The sequence below is a fragment of the Petaurus breviceps genome, unplaced genomic scaffold (assembly GCF_028583685.1).
Source record: "Petaurus breviceps papuanus isolate PSGF00001 unplaced genomic scaffold, PetGlider_PUasm1.0 90994, whole genome shotgun sequence".
Lineage (NCBI taxonomy): Eukaryota > Metazoa > Chordata > Mammalia > Diprotodontia > Petauridae > Petaurus > Petaurus breviceps.
Genome location: NW_027187393.1, coordinates 1324396 through 1351093, shown reverse-complemented (window position 1 = coordinate 1351093; position 26698 = coordinate 1324396). Strand labels below are relative to the sequence as shown.

The 26698-nt window shown below is 46.9% G+C and overlaps 2 protein-coding genes across 5 annotated transcripts in view; both read right to left on the bottom strand.

Moving 5' to 3' along the window:
* Positions 1 to 349: 349 nt before the first annotated feature.
* FGFR4 (fibroblast growth factor receptor 4) lies at positions 350 to 18877 on the bottom strand. Of its 3 annotated transcripts, none has more exons than XM_069077796.1 (18): positions 18484 to 18877; positions 12723 to 12871; positions 10987 to 11250; positions 10770 to 10853; positions 9704 to 9870; positions 8295 to 8418; positions 7774 to 7964; positions 7200 to 7338; positions 6655 to 6845; positions 6286 to 6431; positions 5779 to 5900; positions 5002 to 5112; positions 4538 to 4728; positions 3474 to 3596; positions 2483 to 2553; positions 1819 to 1956; positions 1518 to 1623; positions 350 to 921 (listed from the first exon to the last, which is right to left on the bottom strand). In XM_069077796.1, the coding sequence occupies exons 2-18, from the start codon at positions 12826 to 12828 to the stop codon at positions 766 to 768; spliced, it is 2430 nt and encodes an 809-aa protein (XP_068933897.1). In that variant the 5' UTR covers positions 12829 to 12871; positions 18484 to 18877; the 3' UTR covers positions 350 to 765. The 3 variants fall into 3 exon arrangements, with proteins under 3 accessions (XP_068933897.1, XP_068933896.1, XP_068933898.1); XM_069077795.1 differs by having other exon boundaries at positions 6655 to 6848; positions 18484 to 18876; XM_069077797.1 differs by lacking the exon at positions 18484 to 18877 and adding an exon at positions 12004 to 12091 and having other exon boundaries at positions 6655 to 6848; positions 12723 to 12866.
* Positions 18878 to 22918: 4041 nt separating this feature from the next.
* The window catches only part of ZNF346 (zinc finger protein 346), a 46649-nt gene continuing 42869 nt past the window's right edge, over positions 22919 to 26698 (bottom strand). The window contains exon 8 of one of the 2 annotated variants that reach the window (XM_069077608.1): positions 22919 to 23949. Coding sequence is in view for 1 of the 2 variants with exons in the window: in XM_069077610.1 (XP_068933711.1) it covers positions 23918 to 23949 (32 nt within the window). In the remaining variant the exon portion in view is untranslated. The remainder of the gene's footprint in view (positions 23950 to 26698) is intronic. The other variant, XM_069077610.1, reaches the window with a different exon arrangement.

Genomic DNA, 26698 nt, shown 5'->3' with positions numbered 1-26698 from the left:
CGGGAGTGCTGGGCTTCACGTCCCTGATCTTCCAACAGCTTGCTGACCTTGGGCAAATCCCTTCCTCTCCCTATGCCTGGAGAAGCACAGAGTCTGAAGGGACTACAACTAGATTCTGGGTCAGTCCTTTTTTTCATTTGTGCCTCCCAATGTCTTAAAAGCCACCTGTTGCTGCCAGGCTTCCTTCCTACTCCCCCTCCCTTCCCCTGGGCCTATCCTAAAGTGTGTCTCTCTTCTCCCCATCCCCGTTCCTGCTCTGCCAAGCCTCATGATTCCATCTTTCATGTTATAGTCTCTTTTCCCCCAACGCCTTAATCCTGCCCCAGTGCAAAAGCCAGGCATGCAAATGTCTATTCCAAAAAATAATTTATCAAAGATCATATATATATGCATAGACACATTATGTACATCAACATTCCTTGGAGTCAAGGGAAGAGAAAAGACAGAAAAGAGAATGGAGGCAAAGGGAGGTAAGGGGAGACTTTAGGTAGGTTTGGGTCCTTCCAGGGACAGCTTCAGGTGAAAAGGACCTGTGTCTGTCCCTCAATGATACTGGGCTCTGGTAAAAAAAAAAAAAAATCAAGGCACAACTGTACTGAATAGGCAGCCATTCAAGGTCAGGCCTGTTCTCACCCTTCTTAGGGGAAGGCCAGGGACCAGAGAGAAAGTTCCAGGGCAAAGTCAAGTTCTTGAGATCAGAAACTGAGCCCAAGACCAGGGTACTCATAGCACTGTTGTCTCAGTTCACAACTGGTTTGGTTCACCTCATGTCCTTACACTGTGGTAGATGAAGGGGCTTGAGCCCAGACTCCCTGGGGCCAGAGGCTCATGGGTAAAGACAGAGTCATTGGAAGAGCAGGTGCTGCTGGTGTCCTCGCCGGCTGGGGAGTACTGCTCAAAAGGCATCGAGAGGTCCAGGTACTGTGGCAGGGAGGAATCAGCAATGGAGGAGAAAGGAGAGGCAGTCTTAGCTAGGCTGGCCCACAGCAGACAACCAGGTCTGCTCTAGCTGCTTCTGGAGACTCCATCCCAGCCCTGCCATCTCTGACCTTGGAGACCCAACCCTAGACGTGTTCTGGGCCTTTCCTTTGCCTCTCCCTCCACCTCCCTTCAACCATAGTCTCCTGATGGACTCCAGAAGGAGAGGCCGGGCTCCTTCCTTACTGTGCCCAGGTCATCTGTCTGGTTTGTGTTGGGAGTCCAGATAGAAGAGGGAGAAATTAAATATTAAATAAAAACAATAACTCCCATTTCTATAGCACAAACTACCTTCCCTATAATAGCTTTCAAAGGTGCAAAAGTGATTCTCCCCATTTTACAGATGAGGAATCTGAGAGGTTAAGGGGATAGGTCACATAACTGGGAAGAAGTAGAAGTGGGACCTAAAACTGGATGTTCTAATTATATCACACTATCTCTTGACTGAGGCCTGGGGAAAGTAGTGCTCAAGTGTGTTTGGGGAAGGGGAGGACTGGGAAGAGGTCAGGCATGGAGATGAGTGCCCACCAGGAACATACCTCCTCAGAGATGGCTGTCAAGATCTTGTTCAGGGCCTCAACCAGTTGCTTGAAGGTAGGTCTCTGGGAGGGTATGGCGTGCCAGCATTCACGCATCAGCATGTACCTGGGGCAGAAAGAGAGAAGGGAAGAGGTCAAGGACCTAAAGGGGAGGAAGAAACTGTGGGCTAAGAGATGAATAAGAAAGGAGGGTCAGAGCACCAAGGGAATGGAAGGGATTATACCTCCAAAGGAGAGGGGATGAGCAGAGGGCTCATGGGGGAAGGAAATGGAGAATCAGAGAATAAGGAGGGTAGCTCACAGCTCTGGTGGGCAGTGGGAAGGCCGGTCCATACGATGTCCTTCTCTCAGCAGTGAAAAGAGCTCTTCTACAGGGATGCCAGGGTATGGGGAGCCACCCAGGGTAAAAATCTCCCACAGCAGGATCCCAAAAGACCACCTAGGGGGAGGGAGGAAGGAGGGAAGAATTTGGAATTAGCTTGGGCCACAATGGATTCTATACCCCTCACTTCCACCAAGAGCCAGGGGAAACCATCACTGACTTCAAGTTAGGAGGACCCAGATAAGACTGGGATCAGGGGAGGAGAGGAAGGTGGAGCTGGAAATTGGGAATGCTAGGTCTACAGCTAGGACTCCCAGGCCTAAAGATCCTAGGTTATAGGGAAACACTAGGTTTTACATAGTATACACTTAAATGCTTGACAATTGGCTAATTGAAATATGGTACAGAGGGAAGGAATATCAAAGCTGGAAGGAACCTTAAGCATCATCCAACCCAACCCTTTCATTTTATGGAGGAAACTGAGGCACAGTGAAGGCGCTCACAGAGAAAGGAAGTGACATGCCCAGAGGCACACAGTAAGTTAGTGGCAGAGTCAGGATTAGAACTCAGCACTCCCACCTTCCCACTTCAGTGCAAGGGGCAAACGTGCTCATTCAGAGGCTGCAGGACTCCCAGAACTTACACATCACTCTGGTGAGTGTAGACTCGGTCAAACAGGGCCTCAGGTGCCATCCACTTGACAGGCAGGCGGCCCTGCAGTGGGAAATAGGACAAGGCTACTCGTGGCTGGAATCCATGCCTGAGCAGGGCAAGATGCTGGGGCCCTGTGCTGGGACCTCCAGCCCTACCTGTAATGCTTTAGGGTCTCAGGAGAAGGAAGAAAGGCAGCTTTTGTGTATGCATGTGTGTATGTGTGTGAGAGGGAGAGAGAGGGAGGGAGGACTGAGAAAGAGAAACAGAGATAAAAGGAAGGAGAGAGAGAGAAGAGAGGGAGAGAGAAAAGTAGGAGGAAAAGAGAGAGAGACAGAGAATCAGAGACAGAGAGAGAAGAGGGACAGACAGACAGAGAAGAGAAAGGGAAGGAAGAGAGAGGAAGAGAAAAATCAAAGACAAAGAGGGAGGGGGGAAGAGAGAGGGAGGAAAGAGGTAGGAGGAGAAAAGGAAGAGAGGAAGGGAAAAGGCGAGTTGGGGGCTACGTCACTCTCGTCTTAGAACACTAGGAGACCCTAAGCCGATCCTTAGAACATAACTCAAGGTGACTGATTTGGAAGGAAGGAGAGCAGAGACAAGCAGGGCTGGGTTATGGCAAGGCAGTGCCACTCTGGGGAGGCAGGTTCCCTGGGTATCTGTTTATACTTTTCTGTGGTGTGTCACAAGGAAAGTCTCCTGCATTGGAATATTGGCTTATAAATGTCTATGGTCTCAGACAGAGACTATACTAAAAGGATAGGCACTGATGATTCAGTCCCAAGGTAAGTGACTTTTGAGTCCTTTCCCTATTTTTTCTGCTGGGTCTGGATTAGAGGTTGAGAGATCTTTGCATTACCCCTTCACATGTGGCTACTCTTGATTTCTTGCTCACCCTCCTCTATATTTACCCTTTACCCAGATATCCTCATGCCTTCTCCCCTGCCCTTTCATTTCCTCTGGGCAGGCCTCCCTGGATTACTCACATTGCTGGTTTTCTTGTAGTAATCGATGTCATAAACACCCCGGGCCAGGCCAAAGTCTGCGATCTTCATCACATTGTCCTCAGTAACCAGCACATTTCGGGCGGCCAGGTCCCTGTGTATGCACTGGGATGGGGGCAGCAAGGGAAAAGTCTCAGGCCAGGCAACTACTGCCCCCAATTCCCAATCCTCTCATTACAAAGGAAGGGATAGTTTTCTGAGCCTGAAGTGCACCCACCCATCCCCTCACTAAACCATAGCCTGAGTCTTCTTTGTAGATGTGGAAACATCCAAAACAGTCTTCTGTTCCAGGAGGACTGGCAAGAGTAAGGAGCGCTCACTCTATACTTCTCCAAAGGGCAAGGACACAGACACTTAAGGTACTTAAGAAATGTGTTTGGGGAAACTCCAGAGACAACTATAGATGTAGCAGTAGAAAGAGCTCTAGGCTATTGGAATGACAAGATTTTAGAACCTGAGGTGATCACAGAGGTTGGATTTGAACCCACAACCTTTAACTCCAAATTCTCTTTACTATTTACTATGCCACATAGTCTCCAGGAAGACTGGGTTAGAATCTTGGCTCTGATGGTTCATATCCTTATGTTACTTCTCTAAGCATCAGTTTCCTCAGCTGTAACGGCAACAGTCCATACATCTGACCTCCTGGCTTCACAGGATTTTGTGAAGGAAGTGGTTTCTAAGCCTTACTGTGCTATGGAAACGGGGCTGTTATCACTAATGAACTTGAAAAGGTCTGTAATGTCACCAGTGCAGGCGGTTTCTTCATGGATGTAGACCCCAGCCCCCTCCCTCTATGCCTCGGTTTCATGGTTTGCTGGGGCCAGGCCTCTGCGGTGATGGGTTTATCTGCACTTAAGATGGGTCCTGAGACCAGAAACATGTAGCCTGTCACTTTTCAGCTTTGTAGACTCTAAAGCTGAGTCAGCTTTAATTCATTTACACAGTGATTAGGCATTGTAGGAGGTTAGTGAAGGATCCCCATCATTATCATCACTAACAGTGTTAGTTAGCATCTCTTGGGTTGTTCTCCCATGTGGCCTCACCTTCCGAGACTCCAGGTATTCCATGCCCCGGGCCACTTGGTAGGCACAAGAGACCAGGTCCTGGAAAGACAGCTGTTCCTCAGGGGTCCTGGGTGCATCCAAGGTGTAGTCAGGACTAGGTGGTCTTCTTGCCCGAAGGTACTCCCTGAGGTTGCCTTTGGCAGCAAATTCTACGATCACGTACAAGGGCCCTGTGGTAGGAGGGAGAGATCATAGATTAAGTTGTAAGGGTACTTTGAAATCATCTTATCCAACACCTTAATTTGACATATGAGGAAACTGAGGCCCAGGGAGGGTAAGTGACTTGTCTCAGGTCACATAACTAGTAAGTGGTCAGACTAAGATTGCCGCCCAGGTCCTCATATTCCAAAGTCAGCACTGCTTTCTCAACACCCAGTGGATTCTCTCTTCCTCCCACCTCCCCTGGCACAGATTCTTTGCCTCCTTTTGCCCCCTGGTCCCACCTTCCTGGGTGCAGACCCCCAGCAGATTGATAATATTCTTGTGCCGGCCAATGAGCTTCATCATTTCCATCTCAGAGATCAGGTCTGCCAGGTCTTTGTCGGAGGCATTGTCTGTAGCAGATGACACACAGGGAGGGAGGGGATGGAGTCAGGACATGGAGGGTGGGCACCATAGAAGTGGGGGGGGGAGGTGCCCCTCTTTCAGGGCCCAGATCCAGCACCATCTCCCCAAGGAAGCCTTCCCTGATTTCCCTCCCAGGAAGAAGTGATCCCTTTTCCTTGATTCATAGGATTTGAAGCTGTGCAGGACTTTTTTCAGATCATAAAACACAGTATTAGGGCTGAAAATTGGTCAGATAGACCAACTTGATCATTTTACAGGAGAGGAAAATGAGGCCCAGAGAGGGGAAGGAACTGCTGAATTTCACATATATAAAGTAGCAGAGTCTGGACTTGAACCCACATCCAATACCAAACCCAGAGCTCCTTCCGCTGCCCCACAGCTGCCTTTCCTACTTAGGTCATTCTGTTTTGCTCCCTTTTGTGTTCAGGTACACCTCCTCCCCCCCCCCACTAGACTGCAAGCTTCTTCAGAGCAGGATTTGTGTCAAATCTAGGGGTGTATGCATGGTACTGAGCACAGGATCCCTGCATCCAGTAGGAATTTAATAAAAGTTTGTTACATGGTATGCAGAGCTAGAGGGTGTTGTGGAAAACACAGAGGGTGACATAGGAGACAGAAAAGAGCCTTGTCCTGGAGCTGTGCTCCTCACTCACCTTTCAGCATTTTGATAGCCACTGTGGTGGCCCCATCTGGTTGCTGAGGGTCCATAGCATAGGCCTCTGCCCGTACCACTTGCCCAAAACAGCCCTCACCAAGGGGCTTCCCTAGCACCAGCCTAGAGAGACAGAGACCAAAGGCCTTACCTAGGGTACCAGCCTCAGTTTCATGCCCATGAGGAATGGAAGTCAGGGAGTTAAAGCACCTGGTGGTATTGCCCATCTTCTGCCAGACTCCCCTGGAGCCAAAGCTGGCTTATTCAGGTTTGCCCTTTGCTCAGACCTATTCCCCCTCCAACTCAAGCCCTACCCATACCTCCCCATCACCCTTAACCCCCTTCATTTTCTTCCTGCCTTCCACTCCCTAGGTAAGTAGAAAAAAAACTAAGAGAATGCATATAGGACCCAAAGGTGGGGGATGGGAGAGAATGACCTGCATCTGGCCCAGGGATTGCCTGGTGGGTGGGTGGTCGGGGTCCCAGAAAAAGCTTCTGTGGAACCCACCTGTCCCGGGGAAACTCCCACTTGGCATCAAGTGGCAGGTCTAGCTCCATAAAGCCAGGAAGCATAGGGGTACAGCTAGAAGACAGGCGACCTCCCCGAACGAGTGAGGAACTCAGCTTTCCTGATGAGCCTGACTCGAGGGAGAACTGTCAGAGTAGAGAAACCAGATCAATAAAGGAGAAATGTACAGAAAGAAGACCAGACCAATGAAGGCATAAGGCTAGGTGGGGCCAAGAAGGTAAAAGGGGAGAGACCAAGGTCAATGAAAGTCTGGGGTATAGTAACTGGCACACAGGACTGGAAGGTCCTCAGTCCTGTGTCACAGGACTCCCCCTCCCAAGGAGAAACTGGCTTGCATCATCCATGTACCTGTCTGATGAGGGGGAACCGTGAAAGCTTCTGTACAGCAAGGGGCTGGCGGGATGTCCGGCTGGACAGTGTCTGCCCCCAGAATAGCCCGGCAATGATCAAAATCACAACCACAGCCAATGAGCCTGATGTGTACATGATGATGTCTGTGACCTTCACCTCTGATGCAGCAGCTTCCCATGCTAGCCCTTCTTCTATCCCATATGGTCCGGAACACACAGATGTATACAGTGAGTTAGCATTTCAGGGAGGGTTTTTTTTTTTCCATTTACACACTGGTCCCCCTCCCAATACATACAAACATGCACACCCTGGAAACTTACAACCTGAATTCTCTGCTAGATGCACATGTGTGTATACACCAACTCAGATGCACATACAAACTACCACATGCATGCATTCATGTGCATACACATACTTTCTCCCTTCCCCCACCCCCTGCCCAGCTCATGCCAGCTGGGGAGATGGATCAGAACCTAGGATCTTCTGGGCCTGGAACCTTCTGCCACATCCCCTGTGCAGAACCCTGGCTTCCAGGGCCTTACCGGGCAGCACTGTGAGCCAGGCAGATTGGTAGGAGAGGCCGATGGAGTTGCCAGCCAAGCAGGTGTATTCACCTGCATCCTCCGCTGACACATTACGTAAATACAAGACTTCGACTTCTGAACTGTTGATATCAGCAGTCTGCAGGGAAAAGATGAGGGTTGAGAGCGGGGCAGGGCAAGGCCAGAACACTGAGGGCACCCCAAGCCAGATGGGCTCCTTCTTCCTCCCTCCCCCCAGGCTGGTTGGTTCCCCCTTTCCCCATCCTGTCTCCCTCTCCTAGTCAGGCAATAAGCATCTTTTAAATGCTTACTATGTACCAGACACTGTCCTAAACACTGTGGGTACAAAGAAAGACGAAAACAAGGTCCCTGCCTTCAAGGAGCTCACGTTCTAAAGTGGGAGACAACTCTGAGATATGTGTGGTGATATGGAAGGCAATCTCATGGGGAAAGCACTATCAGAGAAGGACCTGGGAAAAGCCTCCCACAAAAGATGGCCTTGGAGCTGAGTCTTTAGGGAAACCAGGAAGAGGTGAGGAGAGCACTGGGAGTCTGGCTGGGTCCTCATGCCTACCTTGAGCACCTGCACGAAGGGAAAACCGTCAGCACCAAAGCTGCTGCCATTGACCTCGATGTGCTTCAGCCACTGGATGTGGGGCTGGGCATCGCTGTACACTTTGCACAGGAGCTCTACATCGCTGCCAACCACAGCCGTGGTGTTGGCAGGAAGGCCAGCCTGCAGGATGGGCCGGTGTGGGGAGCGCTCTGCAGGGTGGGGGACAGGGTCAAAGCTGGCCCCTAGTCCCCATCCTGAGGCCAGCCAAAGCTCCAAAGCACACTGTATTTAGAGATGGAAGGAGCTAGAGCTCCCCTTATGTCCTCATTTTACAGAAGGTACTGAGGCTAGAGAAAGGGAGTGATTTACCAAGTTTCTATAGCTACGGAACAGTATAGCCAGGGGTTGTTGACTTGACTTCTGGTTCAATGTTCTTCCTCCCATGGTCCCTCTCACCCCTTCCCGACTTCAGAGGAGACCAGCCTATGCCATATGCATCCCACCTTGTCCTTCCCCAAGAATCCCAAGCCACTGCTCACCCAGCACGTCTAGGAGATAGTTGTATCGGAGACTCCCCAAGGCATTCTCTACCACACAGGTGTAAGTTCCACGGTCTGAGGGCACCACACTTTCCATGACAAGACTCCAGTGCTGATGTCTGAGCTGGGGGGAGAGTGAGTGATCCAGCCAGACCCCAAAAGTGAGAGGAAAGCAGCCAGGAAGACATCCACATGTGCCTGTGGGCCTCATATTTGCAAGTACATGTGCACATGTATGTCCTTACACAGACACGGGTACAGATATCCCCCCCTTCGGATAGAAGAACAAAAACTGTGTTCACCAGGGGTGGCTAGGTGGTGCAGTGAATAGAGCACAAGAGGGCAAGTCACTTTTGCCCTCCAAAAAAGAAAAAAAAGAAAAAAAAAGGAAAAAGGGGAGGCTAGGTGGCATGGTGAATAGAGCACCAGCCCTGGAGTCAGGAGGACCTGAGTTCAAATCCAGCCTCAGACATTTGACACATTCACTAGCCGGGTGACTTTGGGCAAGTCAGTTAACCCCAATTGCCTTCCAAAAAGCAAAAGCAAAAAAAAACTGTGTTCACCTATTTATGCAGACCCATAGCTGTTATTGACATCAACACATGTACACTCACATACCTCCTTATATGAACATACACCTGCAAAGACACATACATTGCTAGGCCTTGTCAGAGAGAGGGCAAGAGCTATAAACTCTGATCCCTGCATATCTGCAGTTCTTACACATGCAGATACACAGAAAACATGTGTTTTTACACAGATATGTAAGCAGATACATGCATGTCCCTACACATAGACTGTACAGGCACACATTTTGGCAACATCAATGGGAGGGTGGCAGACATAATCATATTTTCTACAGTCTTCATAAATGCAGATATATACCCACATCACCTCGCCTCGTATGGGCAATCCCTTGTGTGTATGACCACACATAAGACATCAAAGAGAGTGCACACAGTTTCTAGGTTGTTCTCAGTAGGACAGGGTTGGGTTTAGTTAGCTGCATAGGGAGGCTACCATTGGAGCTCAATAAGGTATGGAGAACTCTGAAAGGGAAGCTGGGGGTGGCCAGACACATTTTGCCTCAATCACAATTTTGCCAGCTGGGGGCCAACAAAAGCAGCTTGGGTTAAGACCTGACTTTAGGTCCTGATTCTGCCACTTAATGTTACCTTGGATAAATCACTTAATTTCTCTGGGCCTCAGTTTCCTCACTTGTAAAAGGGGGATAATGCTTGCCCTGTGTAACATAATCCATAGGATGACTGGGAGGAATTGCTATTATCATGAGACTCCCAAGAGGTTTGGTTTAGTTTATACCCCAAGTGAAGGGGCCTCCAATGGTCTGCCCACAAGGAGCATTTGAGGTCCAGGCTAAGATTTCCTGCTATCTCCCAGGTTCTCACCCGGATGCCCCCAATTCGGTGTTCTCCGTGGAAGTCTTCTCCATTCTTCAGCCAGCGGATAGAGGGCATGGGGTTGCCCGCAGCTGGGCACCGAAACTTGACTGTGTTGCCTGCAGGCACTGCATGCAGCTTCTTCTCCATTCGATGGGGATGTGTCCAGTAAGGGCCTAAGGGGAACAAGGTCCAGGAGGGCTAGAGGGTCATCACAATGGAAAGGGACATTTCCATCTCCACTGGCCCAGTAATGTCTGAGTAGGAAAGGGTCTTGGAGCTCACCTGGTGTAACTTAAACCAGAAGAGGGATTCCCTTCTTGGCTGAAAGTAGTGGTAATTGTAAAACTTGCATGAACACCTTCAGTGATAGGGAACTCACTACTTCTAAGCCCATTCCCCTTCTGAGCATCTCTGATTATTAGGGAAGTTGTGTCTTGGAAGGTTTTGAAACCCACCTCCCTGCATCTTCACCCCACTGCCTTAGATCTTTCCTCTGACACCAAAGAGAGTAAGTCTAATTGTTCTTTAGCTCGACAAGCTTTCAAATACTTAGGGACAGTGATCATTTCCTTCCTCCCTTCTAGTCTTAACATACCTAGAATAGGAGATCTCTGAATTGGGAAGGAACCTCAAAGACTATTCGATCTCACCTGTTCCTAAGCAGGAATCCCCTGGACAACATTCCCAACAAGTATTCATTCAACATTTCCTTGCAGACCTCCAGTGATGGGGAGCTTCTCCTCTAGGGGCCATCCATTCCATGTCTGGATAGTTCCTATTATTAGCAAATATCTTCCTATATGGAGCTAAAATCTGCCTCTCTGTAACTTCCCCAGTTATAGAGTTCTACTCTGAGATCAAACAGAATGACTATACATCTCTTCTCCAAGGGACAGCCCTCCAAGTTCTTGAAGACAGTTATCAGGTCCCTTCTTGCAAAGCTAAGCCTCATTCCAAATGCCATTTTCTTTTGTTTGGCCTCACAGACTAAAAACTTCAGTTTAGCCCCAGAAGTTCCTTTCCTGAGTCTCTGCTTCTAAGTTTGAGTAGGGCAGAGGAATGAGTTACTGACCTTGCTGGGGATAAATGTGCCCCTTGGGAAGGTCCTGGTGGGGGCTGTCACTGTCCTCGTCATCATCCCCAGAAGCCAGAGAATCTGTTAGCCAAAGAGAAGTGGTAAACTTGGAGCACAGAGGCCAAAGGCCCAGGTTAAAGGTGAAATCCTAGGGAAGGGAAAGCCCCCGCCCTGCCGCAGGCCTGCAGCCCTCTGCTCCTCCCTTCTCCCCTACCTGTGACAGAGATGCTGAGGTTGTACAGAACCTGTCCAGATCCTCTTGACATACACAGGTAGAAGCCAGCATCTTCATATACTAGAGTGGCTATTTCCAGGCGGCCTCGCCAGGCTCTCACACGACCTGATGGTGCCAGGCGACTGCCTTCTTTATACCAGTGACCACCACGATTGGCACGACCACAGCAGAGTCGTAGTGCCTGACCCAGGGCCAGGGTCAGGTGCTGTTCTAGCTCTTCTGGGCCTGGAGCTTGGCAGGACTCTGTGGGCAAACCACCAGGGGATAAGGAAGAGAATTCAGAGCCTGGGTTTGCACCATACCTTGCTGCTCATTCCCCAGGGCTTGTGGGAAGACCCAAAAGAACCTGGGGCCAAGTTCCCAGGGGTCTCTGACTTTGAAGATTTATTACCTGAAGAGAATAAAATGAACAGTTATATCCCTTCTTACATCCTTCCATCCCTCTTGCCCAGGGCTGCTTGGGAGAATATGCCCCACCCCATTTCTCCCACATCTAAGCACATTTACCCCCCAGGCTTCCCATCTGTGCTTTCCCAATATGGGCCTATCTCCTTGGATACCTCCTCCCTAGCCCCCTTGCTCCCATTCACTTATCCTGGGGCTCAACCTTCCAGATCCTCTTAGGACTCAGGAGTTTTCCAGACCCATTCACTCATTCAACATATCTAGGATCCCTTACTTCTGGGAATTAAAGCTATATATTCCACTGAATGAATGTATGGAAATTCCTCATCCTGTCTTGCCAGCAAAAGGTTATATCGCATATACTCTTCTCCCCTTTGCTCTAAAGCCCTACTCACCCATACACACTACCTACTGTCACTCTTCTCCCCAGGTAGAAACACACACTTTTAGATGCTTTCATGCCCAAAGCCAAAGGTCTGTCCCAGGCTTGTCATGCAGAATATCATGCCAGCCACAGCATGCATGTCTGTCTGGGGGTCTCACCACCTTGCAAGGCCCAGCCACTCAAACAACACAGAGCTGGAAACTTACAAAGGGCAGGGGAAAGCTGGTCTCCTCCCAGGCAGCACTGGGACCTAGTGGCCTAGCCCCGCCTCTGGCTTCCCCCAAAGGCCAGCACCTATAATATGTCACAGGGGTTGGTCCACTTCCCTGCTTGCTACCTAGAAGCTCATGCTACCTAGAAGCTCACAAAGTGTCAGAGATGAAAGGGACCTTAGAATACAGATTTTAGAACATAGAATTTTGGAACTGAGCTGTTAGAGCTGAAGAGAATCTTAGAACATAGAATTTTTTTTAAAGGCAATTGGGGTTAAATGACTTGCCCAGGGTCACACAGCTGGTAAGTGTCTGAGGCCAGACTGAACTCAGATCCTGCTGACTCTAGGGCTGGTGCTCTATCCACTGTACCACCTAGCTGCTCGTAGAACATAGACTTTCAGGGCTAAAAGCTACCTTAGAATACAAAATGTCAGAGCTGGTTATCTTACAAGAGAATGTTACAGCTAAGGGCCTTTAAAGGTCATTTTGCCCAACCTCCTCCTTTGACATAAAGAGATTAAGGGTCAGAGAGAAGGAAATGATTTGTACAAAGTTTTAGAGCTTATTAGTGGCATAGCCAGAATGTGAATCTTGCATCCTGCTTCTGAATCTTGAGCCCTGTGGCTTCCCTGGGAAAACTTGACCCTGGATCTGACCTCATTTTGACCTACTTCTCCCTAGCTTATACTCTCCCTCCCCAAGAGCCTTACCCTGTTCCACCTCTTCAGAGGTAAAGGCATGAATGGCCAGGAACCCAGCTGCCACCAGGAGAGCCCTCAACAATGATGTCAGTGGCTGCATCTTCCAGTCCTTCATCCTCCTGGCTGGAACTAGGGCCTCTGGCCAGGGTAGTCACTTCCTGGAGAAAGCCAAGGGAGGGAGGATGAGTTTGGCAGGGGTAATCAGAGAGAGCCTGGTCATGTTCCACAAAGGAACCCCAAAGGTCTCGATGGCAACTGATGATGAGGTCTTCTGCTTCTTCTACGTATCCCCAAAGGACATTCGGAAAAGTGCACAGGGGGTACTCAATGCGTAGTCACAGTTGACTGAAGAAAACTAAAGGATGGAGTAACAATTCTCATGCCAAGCTGGAGGGGCCTCATGGGGTACTATGCAGTGCCCAAGCAGCACACTGGCATCCAGAACAGGCACGGCCTTGCCTGGGCATGCACGTTTCTCTGATTGTTAAGATGTTCTTTCTAAAGAACTAAAATCTTCCTCATGGAATTCTCCCACTTGTGCCCATTGCTAGCTGGTTCCGTCCACTTATCCACCAGGCAGAACAAACGTAATCTTTCTGACTACAGCTCCTCCAAATAAAGGAAGGAATCATGCCTGATTTTTCTTTCAGCTTAATGTGTTTCAGCTAAACATCTCCAGTTCCTTCATGGGATCCTCCTGTGAGGTGATTTTTGGTGCCTTCACATCCTTGTCCCGTCAACAAGTGCCCTACTTTGTCAAGGGCAGAATACAGGGGGAATCACTACCTGCTTCATTCCTGCTAGATAATCTGATTCTATTAACACAGTTTAAAACTCTTATCAGTTTCTTTGGCCTCTGAGTCACTCGGTGAGCTCCTACTGAGATTTGTGGTCCAGGCCTCATACTTGCAAAGATGTTACAATTCATCTTGCTTGAGATACCCAGCAGATTCCTTGTCCCTTTCAGCTGTGCACACTCCCAAATTGGATCCACCAGCCTGCCTGCCCACCCTTGGGCTCTGTGTCCTGGCAGCCCTGCTGAGTAAGAGCTGGAACATTGAATATTTACTCCCTCTGCTTTTCCCAAGACTTCCTGCAAAGCTCTCTGTATATCCCCTTTAGCAGACAGGGGCTGGAACCCCTTTCAGGGCCCCCAACATATCCTGACCCCAAGTCAAGGCTCAACAATCCTTCTTCCCCGGAGAGCTGCTGAAGTCCCTTTCAGATGAATCTGCATACAAATTTACATACTCCCTTCAATACCACAATATGGGTCCTACCTCCACCTTCACAGATCACAGCCCCCCTCCACTGCTCCTTACAAGATGGCAACATGAACGGCCCTGGCCAATCATTTATTTGGTCCTTCATTTATTTGTTCATTCTAACAAGCCTTTATTAAGCATCCAAGTACCAGGCCCCACGCTAGGCATAATCCCAGATACAAAGATAAAAACCCCCAAGGAATTTACCTTTTAATGGTGCTAGGGACAAACAATGGGGTACATAGTTAAGTAAATAAGCATACATACAAATTAATATGGGTGAGACCCTAACAAAGATCTTGAAAGGTCAAAGAAATGCATCCTCTAGTGGCTATCCTAGGGGGATAAGACTAGTTCTCAGACAACAGACAACATAGTCTTTCCAAGCACTTGAAAAGAACTTTGGATTTAAAGATAGAAAAGCCAGGTTCAAATTCTGTCTTTGCTATTTTATATTAGCAGTGTGGCCTTCCTTGGGCAAGTGCCTTCCCTTCTCTGGCCCTCAGTTTCCTCATCTGTAAAAGGAGAGGGGCCTACTAGATGGCCTTGTGTCCTTTCCAGTGTAAATCCTAGGATACCATCCAGGAGAACTTATATTTGACTGACATGGCCTTTGAGGGCCAGAGTCACCCAAATGCTCTAACAAGGAATCAAAGAACTTTCATGGAAAAGAGTTTTCAGAGATTTAGTAGTGGAAAGGATCTTAGGTAATTTTTTTTGGTAGGGCAATTGGGGTTAAGCAACTTGCCCAAGGTCACATGGCTAGTAAGTGTTAAGTGTCTGAGCCGAATTTGAACTTAGGTCCCCCTGACTCCAGGGCCGGTGCTCTATTCACTGCGCCACCTAGCTGCCCCACCTAGCTGTCCCCCTTAGATCATTTTTAAAAAATAAGTTTTCATTGTTTTGTTTTTTCATTGTTTGCTTACACTACCTATTTTCCCTTGTATCCCTCCCCATCCCAGAGAGCTACCCCATATAACAAAGAACAAAAAAAGAAAAAGAGGAAGGGGGGGGGGGGACCAGCAAACCTGATAAGTACAAAAAATAAATTTGACAATATATGTAATGTTCCCCACTAGTAGATACCCCCCTCCCCCACCTTTGCATGAAGCCAGCTCCTTCATTTTCCCAATAAAGAAACTGTGGCCTAGGGGAGGAAGTGACTTGTTTGAGGTCCACATCAATTTTAAGTATTGGATTAAAAATCAGGCCTTTAGACTGTAAGCTGGGCTCTTTCCAGTATACCATGTCGGGTCTTGATTTAATCATGAAATCAGCTATTATAGGTCCTGGCTAGTTGTACTTTCTGGTATGAAAAGCATGTCCCTTTACAAGAAGTTACGTTAAAAGGGAAAAAAAGCTCTAGCTTTGGGGTTCAACTGAAGCAAGATCAATTTGATTTGGCCCTTGAGCATCTCCCCCTCAGTGGCTGCTCATCTTGCCTCCCCACTAGTGGTACAGCGGGGAAAAGTGCAGGGCTTAAAGTTAGAAGATGTACAAATCTCACTTCTTCCTGCTTGCTAGCTGTGTGACATTAGGCAAGTCACTCTGCTTGTGTTTGTATTCCTAGCACTTATCACAGAGCCTGGCACACAGTGAGTGCTTAATAAGTGTTTATTGATTTGAGTTCCCATCTTGGAGCCTCATTCTGTTCTCCAGTAAAATGTTAGTCAGTCAACAAGCACGTTTAAGCATTTATTTGGATAAAAGTAGACTATCAGGGAGGTGGCATGATGGAGCACCAGCCTCTGGCGGGAAGACTTCACATTCAGAGAGCAACCTCAGTTACTCTGGCAGCGTGACCCTGGGCAAGTCACTGAAGCTCAGCACCTCTAGGCCAGTCTCCAAGACTGTATCAAGTGTTCTGATAAAGTAAGTTTCGTCCCTTTGTTGATGAAAACACAGGTCTGGACCAAATTTTATATTTATATATGTATATTGTCCTTCAGTTGTGTCTGACTCTTGATGGTTGTGTCTGGCAAAGATGCTGGAGTGGTTTGCCATTTCCTTCTCCAGCTCATTTTACAGTGTGAGGCAAACTGACTTGCCCAAGGTCATACAGCTAGTAAGTATCTGAGGTCTATTTTCAACTCAGTTCTTCCTGAGACTAGGTCCAGCATTCTACCCACTGTACAGTGTAGCTGCCCCATATGTATGTATATATATACACACATAAACACATGAATGTATATACATATATGCATACATTACTTATCTCACAGGGCTGTTGTTAGGAACAAAAGAGATAAAACTTTGTAAGAATAAATTACTATTATGTTTGTGTTATCCACCTTTTGGATTGTAAGCTCCTTGAGGGCAGGGAAAGTGATTTTTTAAAAATTTTGCATTACCAGATTATTTCTAAAGTCCCTCCCAATTCCAAATTTTAACAGCTTATGATTTCCCCTAGCAGCACAGGACTTAATAAATGTTTGTTAAATGCGATACCCAGGAAAAGTCGCTTAACCTTCCCTGTTCCAGGACACTCTTTGATACTGTAAGATGCCCATCTATCCTGGTAGAGTTTCCTCACCCAAAGGTCCATATACCAGTAAAATCACAGACAGGTCCAGCTGTCTGGTTCAAATATATGTTTCCACTGGTATAAAGAACTCTCTGCACCAGTGTTCATGGCAATTTATAGAATCAGAGAGTTGTGTGGGGACACTGAGGTTAAATTGATTTTCCCACCTATGATGTGTCAGAAAGAGATTTGAATGAATCAACAAGAATTTAAATTCCTACTATTTAGGTCCTGGAGGATAAAACCCAAGAAGTACTGACTAACAGTATAGCTCTCTCAATCCACTATGCTATGCTGCCATAGCTATTAAGACTGGGGAGAGAAGGTTGTGGGGGGAAATTGACAGCCCTAGTGAGTAGATGAGCTAACCCCTCAGTGATCACTAGCATTTATTAAGATCTGCTATGTGCCAGCCACTGAAAGGCTGATCCCCAGGAGCTCATGGTCTAATGGGGGAGAAACCCTGCCAACAACTATGTACAAATAAGATCGATCGATCGATCTATCTTTCTGTCTATCTATCTATATCTCTATATGATATATGTACATGTAACATAGATATATTATGTACATAATAAATTGGAGATAAACAACAAAGGGAAGTCACTAGCATCATTGAGGTAGATTGGCAAAGCTTTGTTTTAGCTGGTGGGATTTTAGCTAGGAAATGAAGGAAGCTAGGAGGCAGAAATAAAGGAGAGAATTTCAGGCATGGGGACAGCCAGTGAAAATGCCCAGGAGTCCAGTGTGAGAGAGCTGCAGGGAATGAACACAAGAGGATCCTGGGGCAAAATGTATTGTGTTATGAAGATTCAGAAGATGGAGAGTTTACTTCCTGCTCTGAGAAAAGGGGGGAGAAAGAGGGATAAGAAAAAGGGAATCTAGGAAGACATCCTAGAGGAGGAGGCATTTGAGCAATTTCTTGAGAGATGAGAATTTCACAAGTGGAGACTGTAAAGGACATTTCAGACAGAAGCAGTAACTGGAAGAGGCAGGAGATGTTCAGAGGAGCAGAGAATAGACCATTTTGATGTCGGGACCAAAGGAGAGGCTGGAGCCCTCCCAAGGTCCGGGCTGGCCTTGAAACTGGCCTACGAGCGGATCATGACTGCCTTCACCTTCATGCTGAAAGAACCAGAGGCATTGCCTCCCACTCAGCCAAGGTGTCATCTGGGGCTTCAGGACAGGGGGGGGGGGGGGGCGAGGAAGGGAGGGGAGAGTGAAGTCAGGAGACCCCAACCCACCAGTCTCTGGGGAGAGAGAGAGAGAGGAAAGAGGCTCTATGACCAATTAGTACTAGCTCTGGTTTGCTCTTTGGACAGGGTGACAAAGGGCTTTGTGTGCTCTGGGTTCTGGTTACTGATTTACTCTTCTCACTGCCACCCTCCCCCAACTCTATCCCAACACCACCAAGGCCACTAACCCAGCCCACTAGGGGCGCCCTGATCCAGGGCCCTGCACAACATCCAGGCCCCATGACTGCTCCCTAGTGTTCTCTCCCCCCTCACACACCTGTCCCTTCCCGGCAGACTTGAAACAGGAGTGTCCCCCATTTCCATAATCCCCCTGCACGTTCCGGGTCGCCCTCCTTATTTCACTATTCAGGAGTACTTTCACTGCTACCCAATTGGACTCATCCCATAGCGCTTGCTGGTGACGCCCTTCCCTCCTTCTCCCCCCCCCCCCAGTAAACTCTCCATCTCCTGAATCTTCATAACACAATACATTTTGCCCCAGGATCCTCTTGTGTTCATTCCCTGCAGCCCCCCCCCCCCCGCCTAAGGAGGGCGACCCGGAACGTGCAGGGGGATTATGGTCCACACCCCAGCCCTAGTGCCCAAGTCTCCGCTGCTAAAGTCTCCATACATCCCTGAAGTTGTTCCCTGTCCCAGCCCCCCAAGGGCTCGTCCTTTAAACAGCCTAAGCTCCCGCTCTTGCCCCAGGAGTCCGGGGCACCGTAGCCCAGCCCAGTCTTCCTCACCTCCGTGACTCTTCGTTGCTGCTGCCCGTCGGGCTAGCACTCCCCAGAGCCTCGCTGCAGGGCCTCCAGGGCGGTGGCTCCCATCAGCTACGGGGAGCAGGGCTGTCGCTCCCTGCCACGCTCTGGCTCCGGCTCCGCTACAGTCAGGGGCGCAGCTCCTGCGAGGGGCGGCCAGTGCAGGGGGCCAGGACCGCCCAGCTCCGCCCCAGCCCTCTAGGTCCCCCTGCTTAGGCTCTAAGGACGCTTGGCCCCGGTCACTGGGTCACTGCCCGTTGCGGTCCGCCCCCAAGCTGTGGAACCAACAGCTGCCAGTGGGGAAGACCCAGCAAGAGGCTGGGGGTTGGGAGGGTATCCCAGTGTGGACCCCTCCTCTCTCCTCCTTCCAGCCCCGCCCCACCCTGCCCGCTTTCCTATTCTCTCATCTTCCCCTCCTCTCCACCTCTTCCCTCCACTTTTCATCCCCTACCCCTCCCTTAAGCCCTTCCCCTCTGGATAGTCCTGATCTTGCCACTAAATAGCTCTTCGACCTGGAGCAAGTCACTTTTCTCCCCTCTGGGTCTCAGTTTTCTCCCCGTAAAATGAGAGGTTTGGTTGGACAAGATGATCTCCAAGGTAGCTCTGGAGCGGGGACTGGTTTTGAATTTAGGCTTAGCCTGCGTTGCAGTGGTGTGAGGGTTAATGAAGAGGGGTGGGGTTCGGCAGGTGGCCTTTAGGGGTTAGGGTAACAGTCAGAGTCCTCTTCCCCGGCGTAGTGCAGCCCCATTGGTCAGATACTGGTGGGGGAAGGGGATCCTGTCCCTTTCAATGGGTCTCTGCTGGCCCTAAGCCCCTAGTGGTACCCCCTTATTGTATCCTCAGTCAAGACCACCCCATTATTTCCTTCTCCAATTAAAAGCTTTCCCATCGGATATCACCCCCTGCTTTCTAAGGCAAGCTAATATGATCTCCAGGACACCAACTTAAAATTCAGCAAACATTTATTAGTTGCCCATTGTGTGGCCTGAGTTAGGCTTAGGGAGATAGGCTTAGATAATATCCAGTCAGGTTGCAGCCTTCCCCAACAAATCTTTCCAAAGCACTTATTACAGAGCCCTGAGGGGAACGGAGTGGGGTAAGACAAACTCCCAGTCCCTTGAAACGAACTATTTAGACCTAGAGTGGGAAGTTGGTTGAGGGGAGAGTGGTGGATGATGCCGGGAGTATCATTCTACAATGTCAGAGCTGAAAGGTTTCTGAGACATCATTTAATCTAGCCCATTTACCCTTCCAGAGGTCCAGAGAGGGAGACTGATTGCCCTAAAAGCAAACGAATAGCTACAAGTGTAGAGATGCTGGGAAACCAACCAACCACCCCAGCTCCACCCAGCGATTGTCAGGGGGTGCAGTTCTGAAACTTTTCCAGCTCGGGACCCCTTTAACTTTTAAGAATTACCGAGGATCCTTCAAAAAGCTTTTATGTGGGTTATCTCGGTCAATATTTACCATGTTACAGATTAAGATGTTTTAGTATTATGAAAGTTCTTTTCACCTTGTGGATCCTTTGAGAACCATTAATATATGGTTATACTTTGGGGATCACTGTTAATGGGAAGCCCCACGGTTTACCCCAGGAGTTTTCCTCATTATAATAACTATACGGGAGGGTTACAGCACTTTGATCTCAGCAAAGCACTTTACATACATTATCTCATTTATTCCTTGAAAGAAGTTTGTGAGGTAAATACTGTAGTTATTATTACAGATGAGGAAATGGGTTCAGTGAGGTAGTTGACTTAGACAACAGCAAACATTTATATATTTATTTAGCTTTTTTGGAGGGGGGGAAAGGCAGAGCAATTAGCATTAAGTGACTTGCCCAAGGTCACCCGGCTATTAAGTGTTAAGTGTCTGAAGTTGGATTTGAACTCAGGTCCTTCAGACTCTAGAGCCCATGCTCTATTCACTGCCCCAACTACCCACCCCAACAAGCATTTATTATAAGCACTTACTATGTACATGGCACTGTGCTCAGAACTGGGAATACAAAGAAAGGCAAAAGACAGTCTCAATTCTCAAGGGGCTCAGTCTAAAGAGAAAAGTACCATGTATCTATTTGTTGTTGTTCAGTCATGTCCAACTCTTAGCAACTCCATTTGGGGTTTTCTTGGCAAGGATACTGGAGTGGTGTGACATTTCCTTCTTTAGCTCATTTCACTGATGAGGAAACTGAGGCAAACAGGGTTAAGTGACTTGCTCAGGATCACACAGCTAGTATCTGAGGTCACATCTGAACTTAGGTCTTTCTGACTCCAGGCTTGAAGCTCTATTCAGTGGGCCAACCAGCTGCCCCATGCATACATAGTTGGCACAACTATGTTCAAACAAGACACGGAGACAAGATAAATAAGAGAAAATTTAACAGAGGGAAAATGCTAACATTAAGAAAGGCTTCCTGTAGGAGATAGGAGCTGAAACTTAGAAGAAGCTGCAAGGCAGACATAAGGAAAGAGTCTTTTTTTTTTTTTTGCAGTTCATAGTGGACTTTATTAATTTGTTTACTTTTAGTTTACAAGATTCATTACCACAACTCCTTGAGTCTCAAATTTTCTCTTCCCCCTCTACCCCCCCCCCCAGCCCATGGAGGCATACAATCAAGTATAGTATCTGCACAGGTTATAAAGGATTGTAACAGATGGAATGAAGAATGGGAAAGAGGAAACAAAACCAAACAAGAAGATGAAAAAGGGCAGGTAGTTTGCTTCAATCTGGGTTCAATCTCAGTTCTTTCTCTGGATGTAAACATCTCTCTCCATCATGAGTCTTTTGGGTTTGATTTATGTCTCTGGATTGCTGAGAAGAGTCCAGTTTATCAAAGTTGGTTGTCCCACATACAAGGAAAGAGAGTCTTGCTGGGGTCACCCAGCTAGGAAGTGTTACAGATAGGTTTAAAGTCAGGTCTTTCTTGACTCCAAGATCATTGCTATTTCAACTGCATCATGCTCCCCATTCATTTCTTCATGCCTTCCCTCTCTCTTTCCCACCTGCTCCTTTGTAGAAGCTACTAATCTGAATGTGCAACAAAGGGTCTTACTTCCTGGACTCCACCCTGGGCTGAATTGCTGCCTGCCTCAGTTTCCTCATCTGTAAAAATGAGGATAACAATAGTATCTACCTCCCAGGGTTGTCGTGAGTATAAAATAATATGTGTCAGGTGTTTTGCAAATCATAAAATGCTATATAAATGTTAGCTATTATAATCTCTAGCTTCTATCCTGGAGAGGGAAAGTGGGCAGATGGCTCAGGCTTTGGCTCTGGAGACAGCTGTCCTGAGACCTCATTCTGTCTCCTGATCCTTTCTCTGGCACTCTGACCTCAGGTTGAAGGCCAGGCAGCTGTTGTTCAGGTCTCCACATGGGCAGGAGGTTGGGAAGCTGAGGGGTCGGTACAGTCTGTTTCTGTCCTGTTCCCTTGCCTCCCTCTAGTTCTATCAAGACCTTGGGTATCACTATTTAGGCCCCTTGGTGCTATTAGGGGCCCAGTGGTGGGGGAGGGGGAAAGAGAGTGCAGAAGAGGGGCACTCTGAGAAAGCTATGAGGCTTTGGGGAATCTTAGGGGAGCTCAGGACCTGTGGGGAGGACCTGGGAGGTGGGGTTGGTATGTAGGGATCTTTGGAAGATTTGTGGGGCCTGACTCCTGAAACTCCTATCATATCAATATTCTAAAGGGAACCCTTGGAGTTGCTTAATCCCATGAGGTCCTCCTGTAATTCTAACAATCCAATCAGGACTTCCTCTCGAGTTCCCTTATGGCTTAACAAGTCCTTCCAGTTCACCTCCTGCTATGCTATTCCATTAATCCAATTCATCCAGGCCGACTACCCTGAATACTGCCTCCACCAGTAATTTCATCCCTGCTCATCCCAGGTCTACTCTCACTCAGTCCTTATTCTCCCCACTTCCACTGGGTCCTTTGTAAATCTATTTTTTCCTGAACAAATCACACTTCAGCATGAACTTTTCCACTCATTTGGTCTCTTCATATGAACTGAAACCAGGCTTTCTCCTGAGGAGTCCATATCTCTAGCTGCCTTCTCTACTGTGGATTATTTTCTTCTTCCCATCTCCCCAGCCCTGGAGCTGGAGGTGATGTACCCCTTGCCCCCCACTGTCACTTCCAGATCCCTGCTTTGCCACCATCACTCAACAAATTCCTCTTCCAAGTGTATGCCATCTGTATGTTCCCCAATGGTCTTTACTATTTTGTATTGATCTCCTAGGGCACTTTTCCACCTTTCTTCATGAATGGATTCAGTCTTCCTTTTCCTCCGTCATCCTTGGAGATTTTAATGTCCATGTTGATGACCTTTCCAACAGTGTTTCCATGCTTCTTTGAAGTCACTCCTAGGACCCTCAACTTGATTCTCTTTCAGGCACATAAAGTGGAAAGGGCAACAGATTTGGAGTCAGATTCTCAGTTTAAGTCTCAAGCTTATTATTAATTATTTATTAATAAACATTTATTTGTTTGTTATTAGTTATATGACCACTTCCATCCTTTCCCCTCCCCGACCTCAGGTTTCTCATGTCTAAAATGAGTCATATTTGGACTAGGTAACCTCTAAGGTTCCTTTCAGCTCTAAATCTACGTGCCAGTGGTCTCTCAGTAGGGCCACATACTCACCATCATGTGAAAGGGTCACACCTCCATGGTCCTGAACTCTGAAGTTCCCCTTTGCCCACAATCTCTTCTCCTTACCCACCACTGCTCACCCCCACTTCCTTCTAATTCTCCTCTCATCCTTTCTTTCTTTATCCTCAGGTCTTTCCTATTCTTCTATTCTATAAACTTTATTCTGGCCATTGTTCCTTCTCTGCTTAGTCTTGACAATGATAAGCAGCCTCAATGATGCCCTCTCCTTCATCCTTGACTCCTTTGCCATTGATCTTCTACCACTTCTTGCCTGGCTAACCCAGCCACAAGTAACTCCTACCATACACTGCCTCCTTTTCTAACTTACAAACTGCTCAAATATGCTGAGAAAATCTCCCAGAGATGCTGACTGAGGTCAACCACAAAGATTTATACTATCTAACCTCACCTGGGCCTTCACTGGCACAGTCATGCTTTTTATTCATAACTGACTTACTCCCTATTACACCAAGCACCCTCTCTCCAAGTCCCCCCAACACCATATTTCCCCCTTAGTAGATGACCATATCCCATACTTTACTGAGAAAACTGAGGCCATAGGATACAAATCTTTTTCCTCCACAATCTTTGACAAACTTCTCCTTTAAATTTTCAGAGGAGGAAATGGTACCTTCTCCTTGCCAAGGAATTAATTCATCTATCTGTACCCTCAATCCCATTCCTTTTCTTCCTCTATGGCCTTGTTCCATCAGGCATCCTGTCCTTTTGCAGTATCTTCAGTCCTTCTTGACTCACTCCTTCCCTGTTATCCACAGAATTGCTCAGGTCTCTTCCATCCTAAAACAAAACAAAGCACAATAAAACCAAACAAAAACAACAAAAAACTTATTTTCATTCCACTGCTTCTTCGAGCTATTGACTTATAGCCCTCCTGCCTTAACCACTAAAATTCCTTTTTTTTTAGAGGGTGGAAGGCAAGGCAACTGGGGTTACATGACTTGCCCAAGGTCACATGACTAGTAAGTGTTAAGTGTCTGACATCATTTGAACTCAGGTCCTCCTGACTCCAGGGCTGTTGCTCTATTCCCTGTGCCAACTAGATGCCCCAGCCACTAAAATCCTAAAATGAGTTTACTCTCACTCCTTCCACTTCCTTACTTTCCACTCATTCTTCAAAACTCTAAAATCTAGTCTTGGTTCTCTTCTTCTTCATTGCAACTGTCCTCTCCAATGACTTAATCACCAAATCCAATGGCTTTACCTTCTGTTCCCATCCTCCTTGAACCCTTAGCAGCATGTGCCATTGTTAACCATTCCTTTGATATCCCTTTTTATACTGTTGCTTCCTGTGGTGCCTATCCTCTGGCTACTTCTTCTATAGCTCCCTTTCTTTTTTTTTTTTTTTTTGACTACTCATTTTCCTCCTGCCCCTTCATGGTGGTTATCCCAACCTTCTCTCCTAGGTCCTCTCTTGCTTATATCCTCTCTTGGCAATCTTATCTATTCCCAGGATTTCCATGATCTCCTCTATACTGACATCTCCCAAATCCACATCTTCAGGCCAAATCTCTCTCTTTGGTTGAGTCACACTTCACTGATCCCCTGCCAAACATCTAGGTTCAGCTAGATGCTTGACTGGCACCCAAAACTTCTCCTCCCAACCTCCCTGTTTATGTTTATAGCACCTTTATCCTCTCATTCACTATTCAAACAAATCCTTGGAGTCTTTTACTCCTTCCTCTCCCTCACCCTCCCATTGCCAGGAGTCCTGTCAATTATTGATATATTTTATTTCTACATCACCTTTATTTTTACATAAATCCTTTCCCCTTCACCTACTCAACAAGCCATCCCTTATAACAAAGTATGAAGAAGAAAAAGAGAAAAAAAAGCGGTTTAACAAAACTAACCAATACATAATGGGAATTTGAGAATGTGCATGTTCCATACCCACAGACACCCTTCTCTCCTCCTCTACTCCCCCGCCTCTGAAAAGAAGGGAAAGAGGTGCATTTTTTCATCTCTTCTCCAGGGCCAATCTTTATCCATCCCCTTTTCTTCATTCATGCTATTACCACTTGTTTATTACCTCTTTAAAAAAAATCACTTTATTATTTTATTTTTTTCTCTTCCCTGACTTTCCTAATAGCCTCTTAATTGCACAAGCAGTCTAGTTAATATCATTCTGATCATGGCACACCTCTTCTAAAATTTGACACCAATAGGCCTTGTCTTAAGGTATGGACTCCCTTTCAAAGGTGATTAGCATTTAGAAAGAGAGGTAGTGATGGCTAAAAGCCAATAAGGCTTCATAAAGGACAACTTATGCCAGATGACTTTGATTTTCTCTTTGACAGGATTACTAGACTGGCAAAGCAAGGGAATGCTAGAGACAGGGTTTACCTAGATTTCAACAGAACTTTTAATATCATCTCTCTTGATTAGAAAGACATGTAAGTTCCTGGGAGTATGGATTGCTTCATTTTTTGTATTTGTAGCCCTAGTCAGTCAGCCAGCCTGTAATTCAATAAGTGCCTAACACAGTGAATGAATGAATGAAACATTAATAAGTACTTACTATGTGCAAAGCACTTATGCTAAGTGCTAGGGATACAAATGGAAAAGTAAACAATCCCTTTCTCTTCAAGGAGCTCACATTCTAACAGGGGAAAACAGTACCTATGGATATGTACCTGTCACATAGTAGGGTGCTTAATAAAATGCTTGTCGATTGGATGATGCTGTTCTTGTGGACAATAATAATGTCAATAATGATGATAACAGGCTAGCATTTATATAGTGCCTACTATGTCCTAGGGACTGTGTTAAGTACTTTTGTAAATGTTATCACATTTGATCCTCACAACAACTCTGGGGAGTTATTACTATTAATTGTAATAATATATTTATAATCTATTATATAATTAAGATATACTAATTATAATAATAAGAGTTACAATAATGTATATTTATAATTATTATTAGCTTCACTTTACAGATGAGGAAACAGACAAACAGAAGTTAAGTGACTTGACCAAGGTCACAGAGCTAGTTAAGTGTCTGAGGCCGCATTTGAACTCAGGTTCAGGATTTGAATGCAAATAAAGTGACTAAAATGTATAGACTTTTATAAACCTTTGCCCTAGCACTGGGCTTATACCCCAAGGAAGTCACTGATAAAAAGAAAGTCTCATATATACCAAAATGTTTATAATAGCAATTTTTTGTGGTAGTATAGAAATGAAAAAAATGTAGATGCCCATCAATTAGGGAGTGGCTAAATAAATCTTGGTACATGAATTTAATGGAATATGACTGTGCTATAAGAAATGACAAATATGATGAACATAGAGAAGTAGGGAAAGATCTAAATGAATTGATGCAGAGTGAAGTAAGCAGAGCCAAGAAAAGACTATGTATGACTACAACAATGTAAGTGGAAAGAACTAGGACCACACAACAATAAAAAAAAGAATGTTGTAAAATTATAAAGAACAGACATGTCTTCAGTGAAGAGACAGGAGAAGCCAGCTTTCCCTACTCCTCTTCCCCCCCCCCCCCCCCCCCCCCCCCCCCCCCCCCCCCC

Coding starts and splice junctions, on each gene's coding strand:
- FGFR4 (XM_069077795.1), bottom strand. CDS start 12,828: ATGAAGGACTGGAAGATGCAGCCACTGACATCATTGTTGAGGGCTCTC. Junction 6,849..7,199: donor CTGGCTCACAGTGCTGCCCG/GTAAGGCCCTGG, acceptor CATATGGGATAG/AAGAAGGGCTAGCATGGGAA. Junction 922..1,517: donor TGACAGCCATCTCTGAGGAG/GTATGTTCCTGG, acceptor TCCCTGCCACAG/TACCTGGACCTCTCGATGCC.